General features: G+C 36.6%; 3 protein-coding genes and 1 long non-coding RNA gene across 4 annotated transcripts; 1 reads left to right on the top strand and 3 right to left on the bottom strand.

Moving 5' to 3' along the window:
* Window positions 1-10,674: 10,674 nt before the first annotated feature.
* LOC125201752 lies at window positions 10,675-12,328 on the bottom strand. Its single transcript, XR_007172965.1, has 3 exons — window positions 12,181-12,328; window positions 10,924-12,004; window positions 10,675-10,795 (listed from the first exon to the last, which is right to left on the bottom strand). It is a non-coding gene; the product is annotated as an uncharacterized LOC125201752 (long non-coding RNA).
* A 5,079-nt stretch (window positions 12,329-17,407) lies between these two features.
* Window positions 17,408-18,580, bottom strand: LOC125220441. The gene is made up of 2 exons (XM_048122636.1): window positions 18,148-18,580; window positions 17,408-18,057 (listed from the first exon to the last, which is right to left on the bottom strand). The coding sequence occupies exons 1-2, from the start codon at window positions 18,481-18,483 to the stop codon at window positions 17,662-17,664; spliced, it is 732 nt and encodes a 243-aa protein (XP_047978593.1). The 5' UTR covers window positions 18,484-18,580; the 3' UTR covers window positions 17,408-17,661.
* Window positions 18,581-19,703: 1,123 nt separating this feature from the next.
* On the top strand, window positions 19,704-20,617 carry LOC125201528. The gene is made up of 4 exons (XM_048099685.1): window positions 19,704-19,753; window positions 19,831-19,906; window positions 19,993-20,225; window positions 20,313-20,617. Exons 2-4 carry the CDS (start codon window positions 19,893-19,895, stop codon window positions 20,387-20,389), a joined length of 324 nt encoding a protein of 107 aa, XP_047955642.1. The 5' UTR covers window positions 19,704-19,753; window positions 19,831-19,892; the 3' UTR covers window positions 20,390-20,617.
* A 1,308-nt stretch (window positions 20,618-21,925) lies between these two features.
* LOC125191413 lies at window positions 21,926-23,007 on the bottom strand. The gene is made up of 3 exons (XM_048088978.1): window positions 22,468-23,007; window positions 22,163-22,388; window positions 21,926-22,065 (listed from the first exon to the last, which is right to left on the bottom strand). Exons 1-3 carry the CDS (start codon window positions 23,005-23,007, stop codon window positions 21,926-21,928), a joined length of 906 nt encoding a protein of 301 aa, XP_047944935.1.
* Window positions 23,008-26,761: the final 3,754 nt, after the last annotated feature.

The raw sequence follows: 26,761 nt of genomic DNA, 5'->3' as shown, positions 1-26,761 counted from the left end.
GAGAGTCGTAAGTTGTGATGGAATGAAGTTATCTTTGATCGAACCTCGAACATAGGATGCACATTCCATGTAGGATCATTGCTTGTCATGCACCTTATCTATATCCATAAAACTAATTGAATGAATACCCTCTTTCAAGAAGGGCGTGTACAAGGAGTTTGCTTTCGAAGCCGAGCTTGTGTAGAGAAGTACAAATTTTTGGGAAGCATGGAGGTGGGCTTTATATCCAACACATTAAGTGTGGATAAAATTATCAAATATATGAAATGATTTTTGTTTGATAAAATCGTGCCATAAATTATTATCGTGCCATAAATTATTTGTTTTATGATGCCTATCTGCTTGGCGATGCCAAATGAATGAATGAATGAAACGAATTCGGCTCCAATAGGACCAAGATCCTATTCAAGTTAGTGTACACAAAGGAATGGACCGTGAGTCATCGTAAGGGTTGGCCGGTCAATGTGATCGTGGAAGGTGGCCACCTTCCCGACACACAATGAACCATCAGATATGGCGGATTGATGGAATGAACTTAGCTTGATCAAGCGAACTTTATGAAAATGAACTTAGTAAGCTCGGGCCTTTAAGAAAAACCCCCGCGTGTTACTGTGATGGCATGATAATAACTTTTTCTTATATGTGTATCTTTCGGCAATGTGTTCACTGAGTACCCCGTACTCAGCCCTGCATGTATTTCTAAATGTGCAGGTTGAGCAAGTGATGAACTGGTGGCTGAGTGGAGTTGGTGGTCGTCTCATCTCTTTTGTAGGATTTTCGTGGCATGTGTCTTCATACACATGACCATATGGTTACAACTCCTTCCGCTGTGCTTATGTTGTAGTATTTTGTACTAATGGGTCATAGGAAAAATGACCAGTAACGAGTGACCTATGTTAAACACTGTTTTAAATCCTCATGATCTTTCGTTGTCTTGTGAACCTCTTTTATCTTATGAAGAGTACTTGCATGTCTTATTGTAAATTCTTTCGTCCCCTTCTATCCCCTCTTCTTAATTCCCTCCCCTGGTCATGATTTACCGAGCAATGCTATCCTTAGCAAAGCGCGGTCGTGACAAGTTTCCTGTAGTATTTATGTAAAACCTTTTTTCACTAAATGGAACTTGGGATATTGTCATATTGAAGCATGTAACGATCATGTTATTTTATCGTAGAACTTAAATAATTTAGTAGGAGTAGTAAGTAGTTCAAAGAGTAAAATCATACAATAAAATGATTATCTAAAAAGAATGAATTACCCTTATATGACCAATCATACAATAAAATGATTATCTAAAAAGAGTAAAAACTGAAATAGAAACATAACAATAAATCCTAATTGTAAAAGGTCAAATCTAATGAAAATGTTGGCCTGAAATTTAAGATTGAAAGAGAATAAATCAACATAAATATACAAATAAAATATACTAATCCATGAACATCAGAATGACTATGACCTCTACATGTTTTTGTTGGTTTGGTTCACAAAAAAATGGACTAGGAAGATGAGAAAGTCAAGGCTATGCAGTGGCGCCTTTCATGGATGCATGGGCCCCACCCATTTGACCTATTGCTTATTTTTAATTTCTAATTCTTGTTGTTCCATTTTTCATACCTAATTCTTGTACCTGCTTTAATAGATTACTATTTTTTTTAATTAGTCTTCTTCTTGTAACTAGTTTTGGTCTTAGTATATTTTCTCATAGCTAGTTTAATTTATTACTGTTTTTTATTTTTTATTTTTTTGTGCTAATTAATTCATCTATTATTATCTCTGTCCACCAAAATTTGTGTCATTTTTCCATTTCCGTCCGTCCCCCAAAATTTGTCCCATTTTACTTTTATCATTTTTAAAAACCGGATCGGCCAGCGAACCGGCGAAACTACTAGTTCATGGTTCAATCGGTACAACCGGTTCAATCACTGGTCGAACCGTTTTACTGTTGCAAATACATATAATTAAGTATACAATATACAAAATATATAAAATTTACATATAATCAATAATATATCAAAAATATTAACCTTATATTTTAGTTGTAATGTAAATATTAAAATTTAGTAGTAAATGACTAAGTTTCATTAAACATGAATAATTAGTTATTTTATGTAAAAATATTAATATCAATGGTTAGTGTTTATAAATTAAATATAGTACAAGAAAAATATTAATATTAAGTAATACTGATAAATTATATTTATATATAAAACATATTAAATTTATGTGTAATTACAAACTCATAAGTATACTGTAAAAAATCTAGTGATTATTAAAGCATAATTAAAATATAGTAGTATATTATAATTAACAATTTCTTAAAAGAATATAAATTAAAATGAATTACTATTTTATGTGTATAAAAATATCATTTTTAGTGTATAAGAGTGATTAATGTTCATATTATTTCAAAATGGTCATATGGTGGAATGGAAAAAGTGCTCATATATAGAGAAGAGATCATGGGTTCAAGCGTTGAACCGGCCGGTGCGGTCCGGTATTTATTAATGTTTTTTATTATTACTTTCTGTGCTAATTAATTTATCTATTATCTATTACTACTAATTAATTCATTTCTATTTTTATAATTAATTCATTAACTAGTAAGATCATTAAGTAAGGATTTTTAATTTAAAAAATTATACTTTAATTATTTCACCGTTGGCATTGTTATCACATGTATCATTAATTTATATCGCTTATTCTCAAAATATTTTATGTATCATTGATTTATATTGCTTATTCGTGAAATATTTTTATTTCTAGCATAATCGATACTAAAAATAACCAATAATTGTTAACAGCAATTTAGATCCCAATATAAAAATTCTATGTCAACCAGTGAGTACATGTATACAAATATAACTTGGCCTAGTAATAGTGAACAAAAATTCAGTAGAATCAACAGCGGCCAACCCAAACTCTTCGATGTGCACGGGGATGGGTTTGTCATTTGGTACACTTCCTTGCAAAATCAACTCCACCGATGGTTCTTCACATCACAGCTGCCAATTCTTCTCACAGTGGACATCGATGGCTCGTGAATTTGATTTGTCGTTTGATGATCTGGAGCAGGGCATTCCTAACCGTGAAAAGTTGATGAGTTTTGCTGAACGCCACTATGCGAACGGGCTGGACACGGCCCGATTCTGCTCATCACTCCAACGCCGGCTCATTCGCCAACAATCTGTTCGTGATTCATTCATCGTTCACAATTTCATCCATGAATCATGCTACCTTTACACGGAGCATCTAATGATAGAGGGGAGGCTGAAATCCATGAGAGACAGCATCAGCGAGCAGCTCCATGCCATTGATGTCTCCAAGAAACTCTACTCTTTTTTACTCACTGCAGCGGCCATGATTTGCGCGGCCGTGGCTGTGGTTGTTGCGGTGAATGCCATTCCGGTGAGCGTGTTGGCGAGGGCAGTGATCGGAGTGACAGGCGCTGCGGGATCCATTCTGTTTGGCGCACTCGGGAGATGGCGCCAATCAGTTCTGAAGAAGCGGGAGACTGCCGTCAAGAAACACAGGGAGATAACAGAGCATATGTCTGCGGGCGCGGGACTCGGCATCAAATATCTCTTCGACATTCACCACGTGGCTATCAGGTTGCATCTAGAGACCGAATCTTTGTCAGAAGCGACTGACTACGGGGAGAAAGTGGCGGCGGTGACAGTCAGTTTCGAGGAATTACTGAGGAATGTTGAAGCCTACGGTAAATCGATGGAGTCGGTTAAACAAGAAGTGCTTGTGAGCCTCAGAAGAGTGTGAACCTGATACGTACATATCTATATGAAGATTCCCGTATCTTAATTAATTAGTTAATTAGTGATTTATCATATCCTGGAGTCGGTTAAACAAGAAGTGTTTGTGAACCTCTGATGAGTATGAATCTGATACGTACATATCTATACAAAGATCCTCATATCTTAATTAATTAGTTAATTAGTGATTTATCATATCCCGGAGTCTGTTAAACAAGAAGTGCTTGTGAACCTCAGATGAGTGTGAACCTCCTCAGATGAGTGTGAACCTGATACGTACATATCTATATGAAGATCCCCATATCTTAATTAATTAGTTAATTAGTGATTTGTCATATCTTTTCCATATATGTTTAGGATATTTTCTTGTTCCTTAAGTTAGGGTATTTAGCATTATAAATAAGTGTCATTGTTATTCATTTTATTCAACTAATGAATATATGAATTTAGTCTTTTCCTATTTTATTTTACCGTTACGCATTAACTTTGTTTAAGCTTGAGTTGTCGACGGGATTTCACCTTCCATGAATTCTCTTTTATCTCTTTTATCGTCTCCGGCATCTTGATAAGGGAATTACCCTTATCAGAACCCTACTACTAGACTACTAGTAAGGTAACCCCGGTCCATGTCGGTCTACAGAAACTGCAAGTATATTCTTTAATGTTCGAAATTTTGATAAGTCAATTTATTGAAACTGCAAGTATGTTGTTTAATTAGTATTCGAAACTTTGATATATCGATTGTGTATGCTGTTTAATTAGTATTCGAAATTTTGATATATGGATTGATAAGTTGTACTAAATGTTGGATGAATTCTTGACGGTTATATAAAGATAGGTATATTTGTGTGAAAATTGGTAATTTATAAAGTCCATTAATTTTTTGTAAGTACGATGGATAATTCTTGATAATTACTAAAAGTCGGGTTTATTTGTGTGAAAATTGCTAAAAGGTTGTTAATTTAATTAACACGGTGAAGCTCGAATTGGAAGTGGCCTTTTTACATCTTGTATTTGGTGCATATGTGTGAGAGCAGTGGAGTGATCAATTGATAACTTATTATTTAATTGCTAACTATAACTAATTTAAGGTCATAGGATTTTAGAAAAAGTGTGGTCTACAATTTGCCACGTATAATTATCGTTTTTATCAATAAAATAAAAAAAGATAAAAAAAACTTTAAATTAGGGTTTTGGATGAAAATGTCACTATAGTGTTTTGAAAATATCAACACAATGCTTTGAGAATGTCAACACAATGCTTTAGGAATGTTAACGCATTGCTTATATTGACATTCTACATGTATTATATTGACATATTTTATAAAGTATGTTGACATTTCTGCTTGTATGAAAAAATTAAAAATTTTTGAATTTTTTTTCAAATTTTGATGTCGGAACATATGCATGTAGGATATCGTTGGAATCCTTATGAAATTATCTTTAATTTGATATATGTTATATGAATTTAAAGTTTTGGGATTTCTTTTAAAAGTTAGTTATAACTAAACATGTAGTTAATTGACATTAATACTCCTATTGATATTTTTTGGAATTAATCCTATGGCCTGACGTTTTTCCTTGATCGTATTGACATTTAATGATTGATGATTTAAACCCTTAATTTGAATATCTAATGACTATTATTTAATTGTAGTTAACAATTAAATTATGAGTTAGCAATATAACAGTCTCTTGTGAGAGTAAATCCAATTTCACTGTAGCCCAAGCCCAAGCCCAAACCAAACTCACCTTATTTTCTATAGCCAATTGCATGTCCAAAAAGTCTACTTTATATAGAAATAAGCGAAAATACATTAAATTTTACCACATAACATTGTTCTAATTGAGTATATAGTAAAAAAAATTATTTAATCATCTCTACAATTTATAAGCTTTCTATACACTACAATCAAGCTCTCATAAAATATAAGAGCTTATAAGACGGCTAAAATAAGCTTAGCGACGTGCCTCAACTAAGCGAAAAAGGCAAGGTTACAGACACAAGGTTGGATTTGCTGCTTCTTCCGCAATCTATATGCTGTTGGTGATGCCATGGTTCGGATGGAGGCTAAGAAATGTCTGCACCTATCACTGCTTTCGCACATAATTCGTTCTCTCATAGTTGGGTCATTTTTTTCATTTCGGGAAGTTCCCTCATAATTGAGTCATTTTCATATATAGTACTCCCTCCGTCATGGATTTCTTTTGGACATGAGAATTAAGAAAATGATATATATTGAGTTAAAGTGAATAATTTTATATAATTTTAGGACTAAAACACCTAACTAAAAATAATCAATCATTTTATATCATTATAAATATAATTTATATCTAAAATTTTATTTATATTATATACTAAGGGCTCGTTTGATAACTTAGTAATGTCTAGAAATAGATATATATCTTCGTATTTCCCACCGTTTGATAACTTGTTTAGCCCACCACACCAGCCCTTGTTTTTTGGTATGGCCCGTCTAGGCCCGCCTGAAATAAGCTAGAAATGTAAGGATTTGTAACTTACAACTTTTGTGGGATAGCAATTCCACCTAACGTTGTGTATCCAGATATGGGAAATTATACCTTTTATACCCTTCTTCCATCGCCAGATCTTCTTCCATCTCCAACTCTTCTCCAAGCAAATCACACCAGCTATTACGGAAGTTTCATTAGATGTGTATTTTTCCGGTTTTCATTCTTTCTTTCATTAGAAGTTTCACACCAGCTGCTACAGCTCACCGCCGCCGGAGGGTTTTTTCGATTGGGGGAACATTTTTGCGATTTTTTTCGTGATTTTGTTGATTTTGATGTTAATTATGTCCACTAAATTCAAGCTATCAGCCGTTGTGTTTTTGTTGTGACTGATTTTGAGCACATATGTTTTCTCCCTTTTAGATTTATGAAGAAGGTGAAAATTTTTCTATTTGGCTCTACCTTGGAAAGAAGTCTGTTTACCTTTCAAATAACAATGCAAAAGATTTCAATTTCAGTCTGCAAGGTAGATTTATCCGTCTGGAAAGAAGCCTGCTTTATCTAATACAACTATACAAGTAGATGATGGCCGCTGCAAGGTAGAGGAGGCGAGTAAAAACGAGGGAGACATATTTATTTTAGAAGGATAAATATGTAAATATTTATAATTATCTTGTTATAATATATTTTTTATCAAACATAAGTGGCTGATATAGAATTATTTAACTAGCTTATCAAACAAGAGGAAGGAAAATCATTTTGTTCCATAACTAGGATATAAATCTCTATCGGGCCCTATCTTGACAATATCCCACACCACTTATCAAACGAGCCAAGCCCTAGTGAGAGCCCTAGTGGTTGCCACGTCAGCATGCCCTATCTTTCTGCAATGGTGGAGCCCTAGTGCATGCCCTATCTCTTATCCACTTTTCATTTCAATTTTAAATCATTGTTTTTTAATTTTGTTTTTAATTACTATAAAATACCAAAATATATTATTTTAAACACCACAAATGCAAAAAAAAAAAAAAAAAACTACATTACTTAATTTAAAAGTGGAACTACATCATACTTAGCTAAAAAAAAAACTACATTAAAACTAAAATACTAAAAAAAAAGAAAAAACCAAACTAGTCATCTAAATTCAACCTCTGCGCCAAATTCTTGATCATATTCTTAGTCCTCTGTCGGGCTTCCGGATCGGTTTCTTCACGAAGGCTGTTTTGGGCGTCAAGTATAAACCTATACTCAACCACCTCGCGATAACCTCCGAACTCCTCGATCGCCCTGTCCATGAGCTGAACAGATGGAGGAGGCGCAGCCTGCGGGGGGGCCGCTGATCCAGACGCGCCCGCCTTCGCCTTCCCTTTGGCCTGGGCTTTGGCAGCCTTGGTACCAATGGGACGTCTAAAAGTAGACGTAGGCGTGCCGGAACTCCCTTCCGGCTCAGCGTTCAGATCCACAGGAGATGGGCCGCTGCTCGTGTAATCGCCAGCGGCGGTGTTCTTCGTCCGCTTCGGAGCCGAGGATCCAACCGGTATCCCTCCGTTGAACTTCCCCTTGTCCTTCAAGATCAGCCAAACATTGTACAGCTTGAACTGCCCGAACTGTCGTTGGTACTCGGACAACGACTTGTTGAGGACATCCTCCATGCTCTCACCGCTAGCTCTTCCGTCCCTGTTCCTGTTGTAGATATAGCAGAAGTTGTTGACGTGGACCTTGATCCGATCCCAACACTTGCGCAGCTGAACCTTGGTCCGCTTGAACGCCCACTTCGGTTTCACCTCGTTGTAGCGTTCCTCAATGCGATCCCACATCCTGGCCGAAGTCTGGTTGTTGGAGGCTATCGAATCCTCCGATACATCGACCCAACACTGAGCCACCTTCAGGTACTCATCCAACTCGTAGTCAGTACGCCCTGTTGCGTACTCCTCGTTCGGCTCGTCGTGTGGGAGTGGGACTGGGACCGATGGCGCCTTTTCTTTCCGCGCCATCTTCTTCTTCCCTTTCTTCGGCGGCGGCCGCACAGGGGCAGGAGGTTGCCCACAACTAGGCTCCATATCCTCAACCCGATACTCCTCGGTGCCGAAGAACGGATCGAACTCAGAGTCGGAGACGAAAGTGGATCCTACAGATCCGGGCGTCTCAACCCGGTAGTCTTCGTGGCCGGGCCACCGGGCGCCGCCGCCGCCGCCTCCTCCTCCAAACATCGGCATATCGTCGTCGACATTATTCGGGCTCGGGTATTGACTCGGATCCATTGTTGAAAGTGTGGATATTGAGAGAATATAGAAGAGAAAGTGAAAGGTTTGGTGTGTGAAAAGTGAAGAAAATGGAGTATTTATAGTGGTTTAAATTAGGGTTAAATAATTAAAAAAAAAAAAAAATATGGCTCGGGCTCGGGCTCGGGCGCGCCTCTGCAATGGGCGCCCGAGCTCACGCCCGATCGATCGGGCTCGGGATCGGGCGCGACCGAACTATCGGTCGCGCTCGGGCGTGACCGAGGGCTGCAATGGATGCCCGACCACGCCCGAGCCCGATCTCAGCCGATCGGGCGCACGATCGGACATCCATTGTGGATGCTCTAAGTATAAATTTGAATATTTATTAAATATGTCATCATTAATATATGTAGATAATGAACGGTTAGAAAATGATATTATGTACATTTAATATTATGGTTGATTGGTGTCACTCACACTACATATTCACTAATAATTTTTAATTTTATTTAATTATTTATATAATTGTAAATATTTCAACTTTCAATTATACAATTTATATTTCAATGTACACGTTTCAAACTTTCAACAAATTAATGTAATGAATGTTTCTTAATGTGATCAAATTAATTCATAAAAGGCTTTAATATAAGAAATTTTCGAAATAAATTTTGGATTATGAAGTGGAAGTTATAAATTTGTAACGGTTACACTAATTATTTAATATCATATACAATTATAAATAATATAATAAAATAAAAAATCTTTATAATAATAATACTAAAGAATCATAAATTACATTAACACTATAATTAAACTACACCATATACATGTAAAAAATCTGAAAATGACATTACCGGTAAAATCTAAATTGAAGAGTTTTTTGGTGATGCAAACCGTTATTAACATTAATATTGGTGACAAATGTATACAAAAATTTAAACATTAAAATTAATGTATATAGACGTTTCATTAACAAATTAAATTCTTAGTCATATCTTCTTCCACGCATTTATGTCATTAGTTTTCTATACCTCTTCCCGATTTCTTTCCTCTCTCTATAAATTTTCATAGATTGCACTTTGTATCATCACATAACTTGTTGCAGTTCCTCTACTTCTCTTTGTGCTAAAAATCCACCGTCATGATTTCAGCAAGCAAATTGCAGACGAGGTCGAATCTCGTAGCGCAACTCAAAGTGGTGGGCCGAGTACTTGCAGGCGGCCATCTCCATTAACATGGTTGGACAAAGAACATTTACTGCGTAGAAATACAAGTGGAGTGCTTAACCTGAAAACGAGGTTTACATTTCTATTGGAGAATCAAAGAAACGGGGTTTACCTCACCCATATGAGAGAGGGCTGGCAACAACGAGCTTAATCTATCGGTGGAAAAAGGGGAACATGTTGGATTGGCGGTGAAGAGAGGGTTTGAGACGGAATAGAGATACTGAAAATGTTCCATTTGGTTTTATAATTTTAATATTTTATTTTTTGAAATGAGACTAATTAAATGTGTATTGAGCGTTATTTCATCCTTAATTTAGGGGATTGATGATATTAATGGATAATTTCATATGTACCATACATAAATATATTTTGAATTTTCTATATTGAGAATAATGCTAACAATTGTTTTATAAGATTAATTATGTTGTTTGAATGTTTTTAAAATAATTATGTTGTTTCTTGATTCTAAACGGTCAAATAAATTTCCAGTATTATTTAATAAATTCATTATTTGTTACTATAAAAGTAGTGTGCACTATTGTAAAAAAGTACTCACCAAAATTAATATCTGAATATCGATATGTGTATAGTTTCTTATATTAGTTGATTAACTAACAATGTGATATTAACACGAGGAAAATAGAATGATCATGCAGCACAGTGATACTTAGTTATTTACATAATCAAGATGTGGTTTAGTAGCATGGAGTAAGTAAATGATTCGAATTTTGAATATCCAAATTCTATTTTTATTTCATTTTTTAATTTTATGAAAGTCAAAATGTCATCCATATCTTAAAAAAAATGTGTCACTTGGGAGTATTGAAAGATGGAATAGTATTCAATACAAATATTATAAGTGACTCAAAATATAAATAAAAGTGAAATACTTATCATTTTTTAGAATTAAATAATGTACAACAATTGCTCAATGAAAAAATTGAATAAGCACATAGAATTAAATAATGCACAACAATTGCAAATTAATTGGTTTAAATGACAATAAATATACAAATATCAATAGTTGCAATTTAAACACCTTAAATGGTAAACCACTCTTACTGCTCATCTGCATAACCTTTCTGGATCTGGTATTTGGATTCCACACCTGAAAATTGATGAATAACATTCGATGTGAGCATATACATTAACATAATATATTCTACATCAAAATTGAATTTAAATTCTAAAATGAATGTGGTTAGAATTTGAAATTACAAAGTTATTTTAGCTAACCTTTTAATCTTGATGCTCATCGATTTATCAACATAAGAACAACATGCATACATCCAATGGATCTCTTCGAGTAACAGTGTTTCATGCTTGCTTAGATAGCTAAAGCAAGACACCAAATCTCGGTTTCCATTGCACCAAATCACTATCTTCATTAGAAGAAGCTAAAGTCTTGAAAAACTTCCAACTTTGAACCACCGAACGCATAGGGATGATATCACAAGCAAAGAGCCAATATTATCCATGTATTCTTAGAAAATGTCCATGCCACTCAAATGCATCTCTTCCAATCCATAAGGCAACATCAAAGCAGGAGTTGCAATAACAACATAACCATACTTAACCACATGATTTGTGATACTACATTCGAGTGTAGAATTGCAACCAAAGCATCAAATACTTGTGGGCTACAAATATTTGTGCAACATTTGCAATGCTCACATATCACTATCCATATCATAACATCATTAGGCTCATACAGTCTCAAATAGGCAACCTTATCCTCTAACATCAATCAACCTTATCCTCTACAAACAATCATTTAATGAAGAAAAGACCAAACCCTATCCTCTAAAAACAATCCTTTAACGAAGAAGGAATCCCCACAGATTGTTGGACTTTGTTGATCAACACAAACTTTATTTGTGTAGCTATGCAGTGCATTTATATATGATGTAGATCGTGAGCTATAACTATTTGTCCAACTTTGCAAAGTCCAGGCATCTCCTTGAGTCCATAATAATTACATAGTTAGACTCACATCAGAAATCCAAAATCTTTTCGAATAATTTCACAGCATAACGCGTCAATTAACACATTATTAGACTTGACATAGGTTTCTTACTACTTCTTTCAAATCTTCTTCTAAAGAAGTGTCATAGAAAAATCCAGATGTCAACCTTATCAGACGTCATCGATCATTATTCCATTGTAAATTCATTAGGTTCACAGAGTTTCAGATCCACAAGCTTTTCGAGCAATTTAACAACATCATCACCCTTATCTACCAAAAGGATTCCTTTCGTTGTGATATCTGGTTCGCTACCACTCTCGAAGAAGATGCCCATAATAGCAAAATCAAAGTCTACACAACGCAAAAGATAACAACAGTTAATGGAAATATTCATCCCGCAATCATTTAAAGGAACATCCATCTTATGCATTTCCTAAAAAACATTAAGTGCGATAAAAGTACAGGTTTACTAATGCGCAACACAAGTTAATAGCATCACTAGAAGCTCAAAAATTGAGAGAAATTACCGGATTTGCAGAAACATAAGCTCTGCTAAACATCTTCCTCCATGAGTGAAATTGAAATTAAATGTGAAGAAACAGGGAAACACTTCAATAGAGATGATTACTCCTTTGGTATAAGATTGGGAATGCTCTATTGTTAGGGAGTTATCAGTTATATATGATTGAATGCACTGCGGCTCTCATACTAAGACAAGTTTTTTAGGGCGCAAAATGAATAGTGAGTATGATACAAATTCGCTCCATGGCCCAACTTCAGTTATAGCAGCCCAACAACGCTCAGTCCGCAACCCACGAAGGCCCGCATATTTGGAAGACTTTGTTTAATGTTTAACCTAGTCTAGCATGATCTTTCAATTATTTTGCACGTTTGCATTATTGTAGTTGCATGATGTCAGTTATTTTAGTATGTTCTCATGTTCACTTAGCACGTTTCCATGATTCATTGAATCTAGTTATGATACGATTTAGTATAAATAGTTGTAAGCCTTGAGGCATGACATCGAAAATGAAATGAAGTATTCTCTTTTCCTTATTTTTTGTTATTTATTTAAGTTTTATATCTACAATTTGGAGTTTGTTTCCACTCAAAGGATTCAAAGCGTAACAAAGTACGCCCTTTGTTCCATAGAGTCATTTTGTCGCATTTTTCTTCTCCCTTACTTTATTTTCTCTACTTTTTCCTCTCTTTTACTTTATTATCTTTTTATTTAATACATTGCACATCATTTTCATAATCTCAGTGTTGGAAAGAAATACTATGGAACGGAAGGAGTAGTATTTTGTCTAATATTTTGTCATAATTTGTGATCTCTACTCGATATAATGCAATAACGGAAACTTATAGACCCAATTTAAGTAGAACAGAAGTTTGATATCTATTTTGATAAAATTTTAATAAAATGTTAATTTTTAAATAAATATTATAGTTTTGTATTTTTTATAAATTAACCATGATATATACAGTATATACTCCTGGTAAAAGTTTAAATCCAAATATATATGGATGTCATGAATGAGTTCAAGCAAATAAAAAGGGTTGAATGAATATATTGTAAGTACTTTGGTGGGTTGCTAATGGGCTTACCCTGGACCGGTCTTGGACATTGGGTGGGCTTTTAGCGGGCCTAATATGGGGGTGAAAAAAAATTGATTCCCCACTAAAAAATAATTTTTCGTACTTTTTTCTACTTTGCAAAAAAAAATCGTATGAGCCACTATTGAGACTATTTTGATAAATGAATAAAATATTATTTATATAGATATATTATTTCACCAGGTACTATAAAGTTTATTGCATAAAATTTTGTGACAAGTAGGAGTATATTAAATTGGATAGATGATAAAGTAAGTACTGAATAAGAGAGAAAAAGTAAATAGGAAAGAGAAAAAGTTTTTGCCTTTGTACCTCGTGTTGTTCCTTATTTTGAAGTCAGGACAACGGATGTCCGACTATGTTAAGAATGTCCACGGGGATTGGATGCGCGGAATGGGCTAAAACAACACAATTCTCTTGTACATACACATTCTCGAATTTACAGAGCATTCTTGATTTTTAAATTCAATATCTTCAAGATTTACGATCGAATGCCATAATTAACAAACTTAAGAAGTTAGAAGGATGTTCAGAAGATTTCATGATTTCCTCAAGGCTTGTGTATGGCCTGATAACATGATTTCCTCAAGGCTTTCAGCTGCTAACCTGATGCAAAAAAACTAACTATTTTCAGATAGTTTACTATAAAAGCATAGCAAGTGGGTCTGGAATGGGGATATTTGATACGATTCAAACATATGGGACATCTATTGGCGGACGAAGGGAGTAGTATTTTTCCTTCCATAGTTTATAGCTCGAGAAAAAATGGAAAAAGATGCTGAAAGCAAGAAAGAAGCCAAACAACAAAAAGAATATCGCCGCACGAAGCGGCCAACTCCTCCTCTGCCGTCGCTCATCTACTAAAACTACTAAGATTCACAATAGATTAAAAAAACAAAAAAATAAAAAACATTCTCATTTAGTTTACAATTCAAACAGAGATTCACAATCAAATTAAGACCAACTGGATTAAGTAAACAGCATAATAGAGATGACAAAATCAATAATTGCATTCACAAACATGAACGACTTCAGATCACACTGAATCGAGCATCCTCGTTAAACAAAGCTTTCACTAGGGGAAGAGGGTGGACTTAATCAAATTGGGGAAAGAGGAGATACTCAATCGAGAGCGGCGAAGATGTCGAGGGCGGAGATGACGAAGTAAGCGAGAGTGAGGCGTTTGATCTCTTGGCCGGAGCGGGCAGCAGCTGATACAGAGTATATGCCGATCCTTCTCCGAAGCTCACCGATCCTAAATCGGAATCCAGACTTCATCTTCCATTGTTCAATTTTTGAGTGTGATTTTGAGCGAAGAAAGAGTCTGATTTATGAGAATATTGAGTGCCTAATCTCACATTGGGATTTTATGCCAGTTCGGCCCATTTGACAATTCTAAATAAGTAGGCCTTATTCATTAGTTTGATGGGCCGGGCTTTGTATAAAATGTAAATTTTTAAGATTACAAACAAAATGATTATATTTAATTTTTGTGCATCTATAAGAGAAAAAGTCTACCTTTAATCTCCAAGAATTTCTGAAATGGTGTATTTCAGTTCAAATCCGAAATTCAAAACTGTAGCAGTGGAAAGGCAACTCAGTGTAGGAAAAGTGGCGCCGAGACGAAAGATAAATGGACCAATTTAGATTTGGGCTTGGAATTTATTCGGTTGGGCTGTATTAATTTGGATGGTTTTAAACAATTTTTGATTATTCTATGACTTATAATATCAATTAAATTTAATAGATCATCCGATATGGAGTACTATTATACTATCCCAACATTATTACTCCATTTAAATTTACGGCAAAAAGTCCTCCCTCAGTCCCCGTTATTCCTAAGTTTCTATTTTGATAGTCACTTTGTTAAATTTCTCACTTCATATTTACTTGATAATAGACCCTGTATTGCATAATTGTTTATTCATATTTTATTATAATTATAATATACTCTCTCCGTTCCGTCACAAAAGAGCCATTTGATAATGAAGGGAATATTTCACGATATAAAAGTCTACTACACCATAAAAAAATTTATGGATAAAAATAAAAACTGAAAAATATATTACTATTATTTTATAATAGACCGTTTGTTTATTTATTTATAAATTCTATTTGGATCCGTTTGGTTATTTTTAAAAATGGATTTATTTTATTCTATTTTTAATATGGATAGTTGGCATATGGTGTTAGAATTAAAATATGGAGGCACCTCTTTGAATTCCAATTGATTTCTACTTTTTTTAATTTTAACAAGTGCTTGGCTTGTGAGTCCCAAAACTTCAATTCTTTACCGCGTTTCATGAGGGCGCGAAGGTCGAGTAGACGGAGATGTGAGTTTATGAGATGGTCTTCAAGAGAAATGTAATCAATGAACGCGATCGGTAACTAAAGTGATTTTTGTTGGGACGAATGAAAAAGGAAGTGAGTTATTTTTAATAGGATAAAAGGAGTATAACAATAAATTCTTCTTATAAAAACATGATTTAATTAATGTATACTAAGACAATGGTATACCTTAAAATTTTAATTGATAATGACCAGCCATTTTGAAACCCATTAGCCCTTCTAATTCTATTTGTGGGAAGCTTCTACGATGTATGCATCGAGTTGTTTTGTGGCTAAACGTATTTGCAGTTTCAACGGGGTCCATTTAACTGTTAGGCCGCGTTTGGTAGTCTGACGGGTTAGATGAAGTGTAGTTAGTTAATTATACATATTGTACTATTCCCTCATATCAACTCGTCTTTATCCCCTGTTTGATATGAATTGGGGGACCCAGTTATACAAATAATCGGCTGTTTGGTAGTGAATTGGGGAGTCGTATTTGACCAGCTATTTCCACAAATACCCTTGGTGAAATTTAATTATTGACTGAAAATCACAGTGGCGGGAATTCACTTTTTGATCTTAGACAAAATAAAAAATTTGGCGGTTTCTTTTTCCGCCTTGAAAATCAACCAAGGCGGGAATTTTATTTGGTGGGGAAAAAATCAAAATTTTGGCGCTTTTATGGAACGCCTATTTAACACTCTTGTCTCATTCGATTATCACTCCAGACTAGCGGTGAATATTCTTGGCCTTTGAAGCATTATAGCAGTAATTTCTTCTCCAATGCTTTGTTGTGATGAACTAACCTTTTTCCTATTTTGTTTGTAAGTTCTGTTTTTTCCTAATATCTTTCGGCATATGCCGCTGGTTATATTCAGGGGATTGCAGTAGCGAGCATGGATTTGGGTGGAAGAGTTCATCCGCAAGGTATATTCCCATCATTTAATTATGACTCATGGATTGATTAAGTATGCGCTGAAGACATCTCTGACGCTGCGATCAGAGCCAGAGTCCGGGCTAATGCACCTACACCAACTCCTGATAGTGACTACGTCGGCTCGATGGATGAAAATTGGGTTAACCTTGGATCTCCGCCTATAGCTGCATCAGAATCTGCTGGGGAAAGCCCCGAGGGGGTGGACCGTGGTGCCCCAGGAACATCCAAAAAGGCAAAGAGGGCTAAACTTTCCACCCATATTGGTGGAATGGTGGATTTACTGAAGCAGATTCATGATGACTCCAACACACGCCTAGAGATGTTGTCCACGAGGATTGGGTACGAGGTGGATCTGAGCAAGGCGAGAAAGGATGTGTATGAGGTTCTGAGCACCATTGATGGTCTCTCAATGCTGGACATCTTCGACATAGGTGAAGTTCTTGTTGCAAACCCGGCTCGTCATGATTTCTTTATGGGGATGCCGCCAATTGCTCGTCCTGCATATGCACTTCGTGTGCTTGCTGAGAAACGGGCTGGGCAGGTGTAGTTGCTTGGGTATTCACTTCACTTGGTTCGATCTAGTATTTTGGCTTTTGTCTTAGCATAATATGTATGTAATGGCTAGTGCAAGTAATCCTTCTTCTGATGTGGTCTATGGCTTTTGTCTTGTAAATAGTAGTAACTAGGGTGGGACTTGCAGTCATATATCCAGGACCAAGTGGTGAAGTTTCGTAGTACTTAGTGTTTCCTATGTAAAGAAGTAATGGAGTAATGAAGTTTCCTATGTTTTAGTATGTGATATGTTCTGATGAGTTCATCATTTTTTTGGTTCACAAAGTGGTAAATAGGTATACATAAGACTTGAAGCATTCAACACACACAATATCTAATAATACCATTATTAATCACACAACCTTTTATACAAAGATGTTGGTTACATCAGTTCTTAACTTAAGGATTTCTTAGCCCATGTGCAGGTAAAAAGAGTGAAATACAAAAGCCTGCACTACAAGGTACTGATTATGCCTAGAGATCGATAGTTGATAACCACCATAAACTACAAAAGCACTAATACTACTATATGCGTCGAGAAGTTACTACTTATGGGAGCCATGTCAAACATTTAATTCCTCCACCAGGCACCAGGGCTGGAAGATGCACAAGAGCTTGACAAAGGAGAGCCTTGAAGCTTTGCCTTGGTCACATTGTGCAGAGGTGGTGACCCCAAATGTGCTGCCTTGTTGTTTGTTGATTCCTGGTCAGCAACCTCTGTCTGATCATCAAATAGTTTGCGTTTAGATTTTGGCTTCGGCACGCCAATGGGTGAAACAACCTCCCTCGACAAGTTGTTCTCTGCATCGTCGTTGTCGGAGATGTGAATGAGTTGTTCAGTTGTGTCCGAGATGATCACAACAGTGTTCTCAGACTCTGTTTTAACTGTCGCATAGTCGAATAATATTCTCATGTTTCTAAACTCCGGCTCCCCCTTGTAGTAGTAGGCTCCAGCCATTTTGTCATTCTACAAAATATATAGATAAATAGTGGATCACTGCAGAATATTATATGAGTAATTACGATACATCAAAAACATCTTCGAAGTATACCATACCTTAAAAATAGACCTCCATATGTCGTCGCTCGCCGTGATGGTGTTCGGGTTTGCATTCCATATCACGCCTGAGACATCAATCACATTATTGAACGACCGGAAGCGATTCTCCAAACTTTGAAGTCGATCATATAGCTCATGTCTAGTGAAACGAATTTTGAATTTTTCGTACACAACGTCGGATGCCTCCATCAAGAAGTGGGTGGGAATGACGAAACCACTCCAATTGGATGCATCCCTTAGCCTTATCATTGTTGTGAGCAAGAGGTTATCCACCTCCTGCGTCCATTTGCCATTGTAAAGAAACACCGACTGTGGGGGAATTTCAAGTGACATTGCCAGTGTCTAGACAAGTGCTCAGTTTAGGAAGTGTGCTCAATTTAGCAAGGGGGTGATAGTATTTAAGATTGGTTCCTTAACAACAACTCAAAAAATGGCTTCAATGCACAACTACTGCCAAGTACTCCATATTTACTTCTCGGTGGGTGAGGGTATTGAATGAACAATATAATATCTCAAGACTATCTACATCTGGTGTCTGCAAAATGAGTGGTTGGAAGGTATATGTCTGAATCACATTCAATAGAAGCCTATTTCGTGCGCGTTGAGGGGTTTACAAAGTACTCCCTCCGTCCCACAAAGTTATACTCTCTTCGTCCCACGTTGCTTGAGTCACTTATTTTTTGTACTCGTTTTGAAAAAATAATAATAAGTAAGACTCTCCTTTACATTATTCTCCACTTAATTTTTTTTTCTCACCACTTTAACTATTTATTATTATTTTTTCAATACAAGTTCAAAAAATAAATGACTCAAGTAACGTGTGACGGAGGGTGTACGAATTACTGGAATAAGAGCCCATATTAACGAGATTGAAGGATGTATTTAATATCTATTGTGGGAAATATACCAATTGAGTTCAAAAACTATATGAAAAGTTTATCTACATTCCATGTACAGTAGTAGAAATAAATTTTAATATTTTTGTATTCTAATATTTAATCATCATTCGCATTTATTTTCAATCATCTTACGTGTAACTATGTTGAGAAATTATTAATTATTTTAACATTTTAGTACTTTATATTTTCTCAAATATATATAATTATATATACTAAAATAATCTAGACAAACAAAAGTACAGTTGTAAATGCATTTTGTTTTAGCGGACACTATGAATTAAAATAACAGTATAAATGATTATATATGTATAAATTAAACTAATATGGAGTAATAATTATTTAGTGCGGCTCTTGTTTAATTTGATCGTTGCATATTAATTTTATAAGTATTACTCCTACACATTATATTAAATTATACAAGTAGGATTGCAACCTTGGTATTCGTTGTTCATGATTTTTTTCCTCCTTTGTGGGACATTCGAAAATTGAGAAATGTGACAAACTTTGTGGGACGGACGGAGTAATGAACCAACACAAACATGAAGAAAGTAACCTTTCATAACAAAGCTATGTTGTTGTAGTTGGAGGCATTTAATATAGTCTACTGGATGGTATTATAAATTGGGGAAGGTGTTTGCAGAACCGTCACACACCATTCCAATTAAAACCATGGCGCCTACTGGTTCCTCAAAGCTTAAGAATAAGTATGACAACAACAATGCAGTCTGAATCCTATCCTCCATTGAGGATGTGAATACTGACGACCGTTTTGCTTTTGCAGGGGCAAAGGGAAGGAGATAGAAGAGCCTCGCGCATTTTTCCGCCTATACTACCCAGATCTGTATGCCGACAAACTGGTAGGGTGTATAAAATTTGTTTAGTTCTCTCAATATTGTTTTGTCGTATGAGTTTAGTTATGATTTCTATAACTATGCCAATGCAGCGTCTCCCCCCATCCTTTGTGGCATGTCTGGAGAATGGTCTCCACCCCCACTGCCAACTCGTCCTTCGCGAGCGACGTCGTTGGGACGTACAAGTCGAATACGTGGACTGCCTTTGTGCGCGACAACAACCTTCACAACGGCGATATGCTTATATTTACTCATGTATCAGCCCGTGTTTTCAATGTGACTCGCTTCCTCTCGAACGGGTGTCTGCCTTACTATCCCCGAGGATGTAATGCATACTTGTTAGGCGTTTTTCTATTCAATAACATCAGTCATTTTAAGCTTAATTCAACATTTAACTATGCCTTTTACGCAGACACCGATGACTCTTCCTCCGACTCCGAAGACACTGAGGAGATACCGGAGATGAAAGCTGATGCGTTCGACAAGTAGATCCCATGGAAGTGCATTTTCACGTTGAATTCGGAGATGAACTTAGTGTGCCTTTCTTTTTGTAGAACAATGCGCTGTGGGGCACTATTATAATTATATGTACTCGTTTTGTATTGTATTATGTTTTCAATTATGGATGTTGGAAAGTTAACTTTGTGTTGCTTGCACCTAAGAGGTGGTATTAAAAAAAATAGTAGTAAAAAATGTTTGGGGTCGTGGTTTTATAAATTTAGGACCTCGTGTTTTAAACCGAACAAGATACTCCTAAATAAAAGTTCTTGTGGAAGTGTGAAGAGATTAATTACTAGTGAAATATTCGTTAATAATTAGAGGAACATTGAAGTTTAATAGCCTCACTTAGAATCAATCAATAGAATTTAATCAGATAGGGATGCACGTACATTCAAACACATAAATTGTGTATAACAAAATATAAAAATATCACATATTATACTACATCGATATTATCCACACCAAATATCCTATAGCTCTGGTCCTCGCGCATTTTTTCAGTACCTAGTTTTAAAAATATATTTATGCAATTATAAATTATACAAATAACATGATATGAGTAAATAAATTGGTCTTCACCTGTAAACCGCAAAATAAGTTAATGAAATGAACATAACATCAAACTAACATCAACATAACATCTTTCAGCACCACAATTGAGTTTCAACACAATTACATTGTCTGACTGAATACTACATATAACAAAAGTATAGAATAGTCGATTACAAACCCATACAGAAACTACTAGATACGAAGAAATAGAAGTTGCTAAAGTAGGCGGCCAATTACAATCCCAAATAAAAATATTACAATAGCCATAAACATGAAGAGGGCTTGGATATGGAGTAGGCGATCAGCATGCACTTGCCCAGCCCCCGATGTAACCCGCTCCGTAGGACTTCTTTTCCTGTTCTGGTATTCATCACACCAAATAAAAGATTTCACATGGTTTTCATAATTGGGGCATTTGTAGTAATAACGGCCAGGATTCATTGCAGCTTCCCCCGCGCGTAGCGCCAACATGTTACCAGCCCCACACGCACAGGGTGGCCCCTCCGCGGCGGTGTCATTCTTCAACTCCATGTTCCTACAGACAAAAATGGAACCGAACAACTTAATCAATTTGGATGTTAAAAACAAATATCAACTACTATAGTATAGTTGACTCAACAACACATATCGATTAAATAAACAACAAACAAATGTATAATTGGTTAACTTGATTCCACATGGATATGGCAAGATTGTCTCTTTTCTGATTCCATTCTGCTGTAGGATCTACTGACTCAACGAAATCTACTTCTGCATTTTCAAGCACATCTTCCGCAGATAAGTTCTCATCAAGCTGCATTTCAAATGGATCAGAGTCCATTTGACCTCTGATGAAGTTATGGAGCAAGAAACAAGTCATTATAAGTCTATTTTGTATTTCAATCGGATAGTAAGATGGGGAACGGAGAATTCCCCATCGCATTTTCATCACACCAAATGCTCGTTCGATAACATTCCGCGCTTTCGTGTGCCTCATATTGAATAATTCAGTTGGATTCTGTGGACGAATATAGCATTGGGGCCCCATTCTTTGAGATGATACCTCACACCTTTGTACGGTGTGAGAAATCCGTCGCTGTTCGCATACCCATTATCACACAAGTAGTAGCTTCCTAAGAGAGGCAGTAGTGTGTCAAACAACAGAATGGTGTATGAGGGTTAGTATGTAGAAGCAAGAGTAGGCAAGGGGATTCAAAGGCAGTATATAACCTTTAGGGACTTTAAGTCCATTTGGTCTATTGATTGCATCTCTTAGGATTCGAGAATCACCGGCTGAGCCCTCCCAGCCAGATAAAACATAAACAAAACGAAGCTTTCTGTCGCAAACAGCCAGTACATTCGTCGATATTTGGCCCTTCCGAGTTCGGTATCTTGCTTTGTCTGCGTTGCTCACTGTCACGTTTATGTACGTGCCATCTAAAGCACCCAAGCAGCCCTAAAATATGAAAAGAAGTGTTCAAATTTAATAAAGTAAGGACTGAAATGAACGGGCTTTACAACCGAATAAACTGTACCGGAAAACACTTCCACCGTGGATCTGTACAACCATCATTTACGGGTTCAGGTGTAACTAGAAGATCTCCATGAAGTTGCAATATTGAACTCAAAATTGAGTGAATGTAGTGTGATATCGTTTGCAATGAGCGACGAAAATTGAAGCCCACAATGCGATTTTTGCTATGATGTGCCAAAACACCGAGGAACATTGCAACTTGCTCTTCGACTTTAACCCACCTTCCGTCAATCAGCCCAGTCCGCTCGCGGAGTAGAATGCATAATCGACCAAATGTATTACGATCCATTCTAAGATTGTTTATGCAATCAACATCAGTAAGGCCTACAAGACGCGTTAGGTGAGCGACTTGTGCCGGAACACGTTCTATTATCTGGTAAGGCCGAACATTTAATCGTCGTTGACGAAGTGACCGGCTGTCGCGCATACATTCCAGAATAGCTGTAAACAACAGCCTATTCACATGATTGACCTCGTGATACTCCTCCACAAGCAGCGACACATCATCACGTTCATGACTACCAGGCCTCGCAGGCAACATCTCCAAATACTGGGAAATGCGAGGGGTTTTGGGTGAATAAATAACAGAGTGCAGAAAGTATTTACAATTTGGGCAAAAATTCGGCAATTCAACAAAACAACCAAATCCATAACACACGACCTTCGTACTAGCAGGCGAATCCCCAAAGAAGAAAACAGAATTCAAAACCGAAGAACAACCCATGAAATTAAAATCCATAACTCAAAACAGAGCTCAAATCGCCAGAAAATACACGAAATATTATAACTTGGGAAAGAAAATTGCAAAGTTCGGAGAATTACCTACAATTCCAGCGATGTGTGGGACTCTCCGTCGTCTTCAGCGATGAAGAAATATCAGAATTTTGTATAGTTGAGGAGACGAGGGTTTGTTATTTCAAATTGGTGTTCAATTGTCGGTAGAAAATAATTCAATTTATCACAAATAGAGTAAATGAAGGGCTATTTTAGTCAAATAACTGGTTGTCTTGTTGTAGATTTCGAGGCATGAAATTTATCCGTAGCAGATCGAGCTGTTAACAATTGGGTGAAACAGTGGTTTTTTGACGGAACGGAGCTCTATCTGAGTCCGTTATGGGTTTCATAATTTGCTACCAAACGAAGAGAAAAACATAGATAAAAAGCCTTAACCATGCTCCTGGCTACTACCAAACAAAGCCTTAGTAAGTTTTTATTTCTACATCGAGTTGGGTTTTTATTTGGGTTTTATTTGCAGTTGGGTTTTTGTTCCTAAATTCCAATACTTAACTGAACACGTTACGGGGTATATATATTTTGGTTTGACTATTGAAAAATATTGACATTTTTCTATATTATCATAAACGCGCTTTGCAGGCTTATTTCATCAAATATCTCTTCCTCTGCCGCGCATCACTAGTCTCCTCCTATACTCCATGGCCAAAGAATTTATTTCGGCGTTCCACGCTACAAATAACGAAAAATTGGTTGAGTTCGTCCACAGTTACAACTTACAACGTCAACAACCTCAACTCTCCCGAGTTCTGCTCAGCACTCCAACTCCGTCTCAACTCAACAAACAACGAGCAATCTGGTAATAATCCTACCTTAATCGCTCAAAACTTCCTTCAAGATACATCTCGTCTCCGTAGCAAACATTTGATGATGGAGATGGAACTGAAAACCATGGAAAAGAAATTCAGCAAGCAGCTCCATTCCATTGCTGTCTCCAACAAAGTGTATTCTCTTTTACTCAATTCTGCAGCTGCAGGCCCCGTTCTGTTCGCTGCAGTCGGGCGATGGCGGCGATCAGTTCTCGTGAAGCGTGAGACTGCACTCAAGAAACGCAAGGAGATAGTAGATCGTATGATTCTGGTCGCCCAGCCCATCGTGGCAGGTCTCGATAGCATTGTAAATGCAGCTCGTGGCTTGGAGGTCGAGATCAAATCTTTGTCGGAAGCAGTTGATGATGGGGAGAAAGTGGCGGCGGTGGAAAATTGCTTTGAAGATTTACTACAGAATGATGAGAAATACAATAGTTCTATCAACTGTGCTAAAGAATCGGTGCTTCAGAGCATAGTTATAGTTGGAAACAAGGGGACACAGCATTACTTTCTTTAAACCTTTTATCTTCTATTTTAGATACTCAGTACTACTAGTGTTTTATGTTCTGTTGTATATATTTGGTAGTTTGTTTTATTCTTTTCATTTTTAGATATTGGTAGTTTTATATTCTTTGTATTTTATTTTTTCTATTTATTAAGTAAATTAGTTAATGTATTTGATCGTATTTTATTTTTTATCACAACCATGCATATTCTTAATAGATTGGTATGAATTTGATTTTATTTCTATTTTGGTTTATAGCCACAAGGGTAGTTTTGTTGATTATAGGATGTACCCTGTTTTAAGAGCTTATAGGATGTACTGTTCTGTTTTTATAGCTTATTTGTTGATTAAGATGTTTAAATACGTAGTATTATGTGAGAAAGCAGTGACAAGGTCCACACATTTAGTGGCGAAGCTTCGTCGATCTTTCTATTGTGACAAAGAAAAGTGTCATGGCGAAAAACTTTATCATGGGATATACATTTATATATGTACACATAATAACTTAAGAGTAACCATTATTCCATCAAAGATCTCCACCAGCATCCTCACATTAATTTCCCCTGCCACTTCTCAGTCCTACACCGCCGGCGCCGCTGCTCATCACAGCTCTCCAACGCAACCAACCGGCGCTGCCCATTTACCCCATGGCCGAAGAATTTGTTTTGGCGCTCATCACTATGTACTTTCTCCGTCCTCATTTGGTAAAGGTTGAAGTTGAGAAAATAAAGTAAGAGAAAAAAAGATAGAGTAAAATATGAGAGAATATACATTTTTTTTGCCTAAAATGAGAATGATTCAACTACCTTGGGACAATCTAAAAAGAAATAAGACTCAACTACCTTGTATCTTCTAGTAAATTGTGTTGCTCCTATTGTGGAAGTCTCCTAACTTTATATAAGCTGAAAACAATTGGATAATACTCCGTTCTGAAAAAGTACAAACAATTTATTTATTCCGTCTTTGAAAAAATATGAACATTCTAATTATAGATACTCTTGATGTGAGACCCATTAATCACTAAAAATATTTTAATTATTTTTATTTTTTTTCTTACTTTATCAATTATGCATTAAAATTTATGTTGAACAAAATATTTATATTTTTCGGGGACGGAGCAAGCAGGGGAAAGATAAATTTTATGTGTGAATATTGCCTAAAGCTCAGATTATTTCACATGGTAGATCTTTGTTTAAATTGTCAAATGAGCCCTTTAAATGGGCTTTTATCCCAACTCCCAGCCTGAGTCAATCCGACCTCACTCCCAAAGCCCAACTCACTTATTTTCTATAGCAAATTGCATACAACAGACCAACTTTATATACGAAAGCGAAATAATATCATTTTCCACGCCAATTACTCGATCAACTCTGTCTAAAATTACAATAATTCGAAACTGAACAATGTTTAACTCAAGTGTTTGATAATAGTCTGAAGCACACCAATTCATCCGGTTACTGTATGCTTCAACTTTTGCTACCAAATCTTCAAAGCCCCTTTTCACAGCCGCCACTTTGTCGTTCCCATCTTCAACCGTTTCCGACATAGATTTGTTATCGAACTTGAGCCTCCGAGCCACGCCGTGAATTGCCCTAAGATCTTCCATGCCGAATTTGGCGCCAATAATCATAAACGCAGTTATCTCCTCGTGTTTCGTTGCTGCAGTTTCCCGCTTGTTCAGAATTGAATGGATCCATTTCCCGACTGCCCCAAACAGAATGGAGGCCGCTGCTGCTGCCGCGGCCAATGCGGGCCCATCCTTTGCTGGCCGGGCCGCTTCCCTCTTGGGGTTGGCGTTCGCAGCAGCAATCGAGGCCGTGGCCGCGAAGAACATGGCAGCTAGCATGAAGAAAACAGCTGACACCTTCTTGGATACAACGATGCAAATCATGCAATCGATGCGCTTGACTAAGCTCTCATCCATTGATTTGAGCGTCGTCAGCGTCACCGAATGCTCCTTATAATGACACGATAAGTCATTGAAGAAGTTGTGAACGATCAAAGGATCATCACCTGGCTTGTTTGTGAGTGCTGAGGCGAACTCGGGTCCGTTGAGCCTGTTCACGTAGTGTTTGCGGACAAAAGAGGCCAGTTTTTCATGATTCGTAGCGTCCTTCTGCAGATCACGGAAAGCAACCACGAATTCTAGGGCCATGAGGTCGGCGTAGGAGGTCATGTTGGAGGCCGGA

Source organism: Salvia hispanica, chromosome 1, assembly GCF_023119035.1.
Source record: "Salvia hispanica cultivar TCC Black 2014 chromosome 1, UniMelb_Shisp_WGS_1.0, whole genome shotgun sequence".
Taxonomy (NCBI): domain Eukaryota; kingdom Viridiplantae; phylum Streptophyta; class Magnoliopsida; order Lamiales; family Lamiaceae; genus Salvia; species Salvia hispanica.
Note: the sequence above shows the minus strand (reverse complement) of the source record. Positions and strands in the feature narration are given on the sequence as shown.

What these genes read in the sequence shown, in the direction of transcription:
- LOC125201528 (XM_048099685.1), top strand. An exon ending in GCCTTACTATCCCCGAGGAT is followed by an intron (nt 20,226 to 20,312) that starts GTAATGCATACT and finishes CCTTTTACGCAG; the next exon opens with ACACCGATGACTCTTCCTCC.
- LOC125220441 (XM_048122636.1), bottom strand. Translation starts at nt 18,483, where the DNA reads ATGTCACTTGAAATTCCCCCACAGTCGGTGTTTCTTTACAATGGCAAA. An exon ending in TATGGAGGTCTATTTTTAAG is followed by an intron (nt 18,058 to 18,147) that starts GTATGGTATACT and finishes TATATTTTGTAG; the next exon opens with AATGACAAAATGGCTGGAGC.
- LOC125191413 (XM_048088978.1), bottom strand. Translation starts at nt 23,007, where the DNA reads ATGTTGCCTGCGAGGCCTGGTAGTCATGAACGTGATGATGTGTCGCTG. An exon ending in CACGGTGGAAGTGTTTTCCG is followed by an intron (nt 22,389 to 22,467) that starts GTACAGTTTATT and finishes TTCATATTTTAG; the next exon opens with GGCTGCTTGGGTGCTTTAGA. An exon ending in TGGACTTAAAGTCCCTAAAG is followed by an intron (nt 22,066 to 22,162) that starts GTTATATACTGC and finishes TGCCTCTCTTAG; the next exon opens with GAAGCTACTACTTGTGTGAT.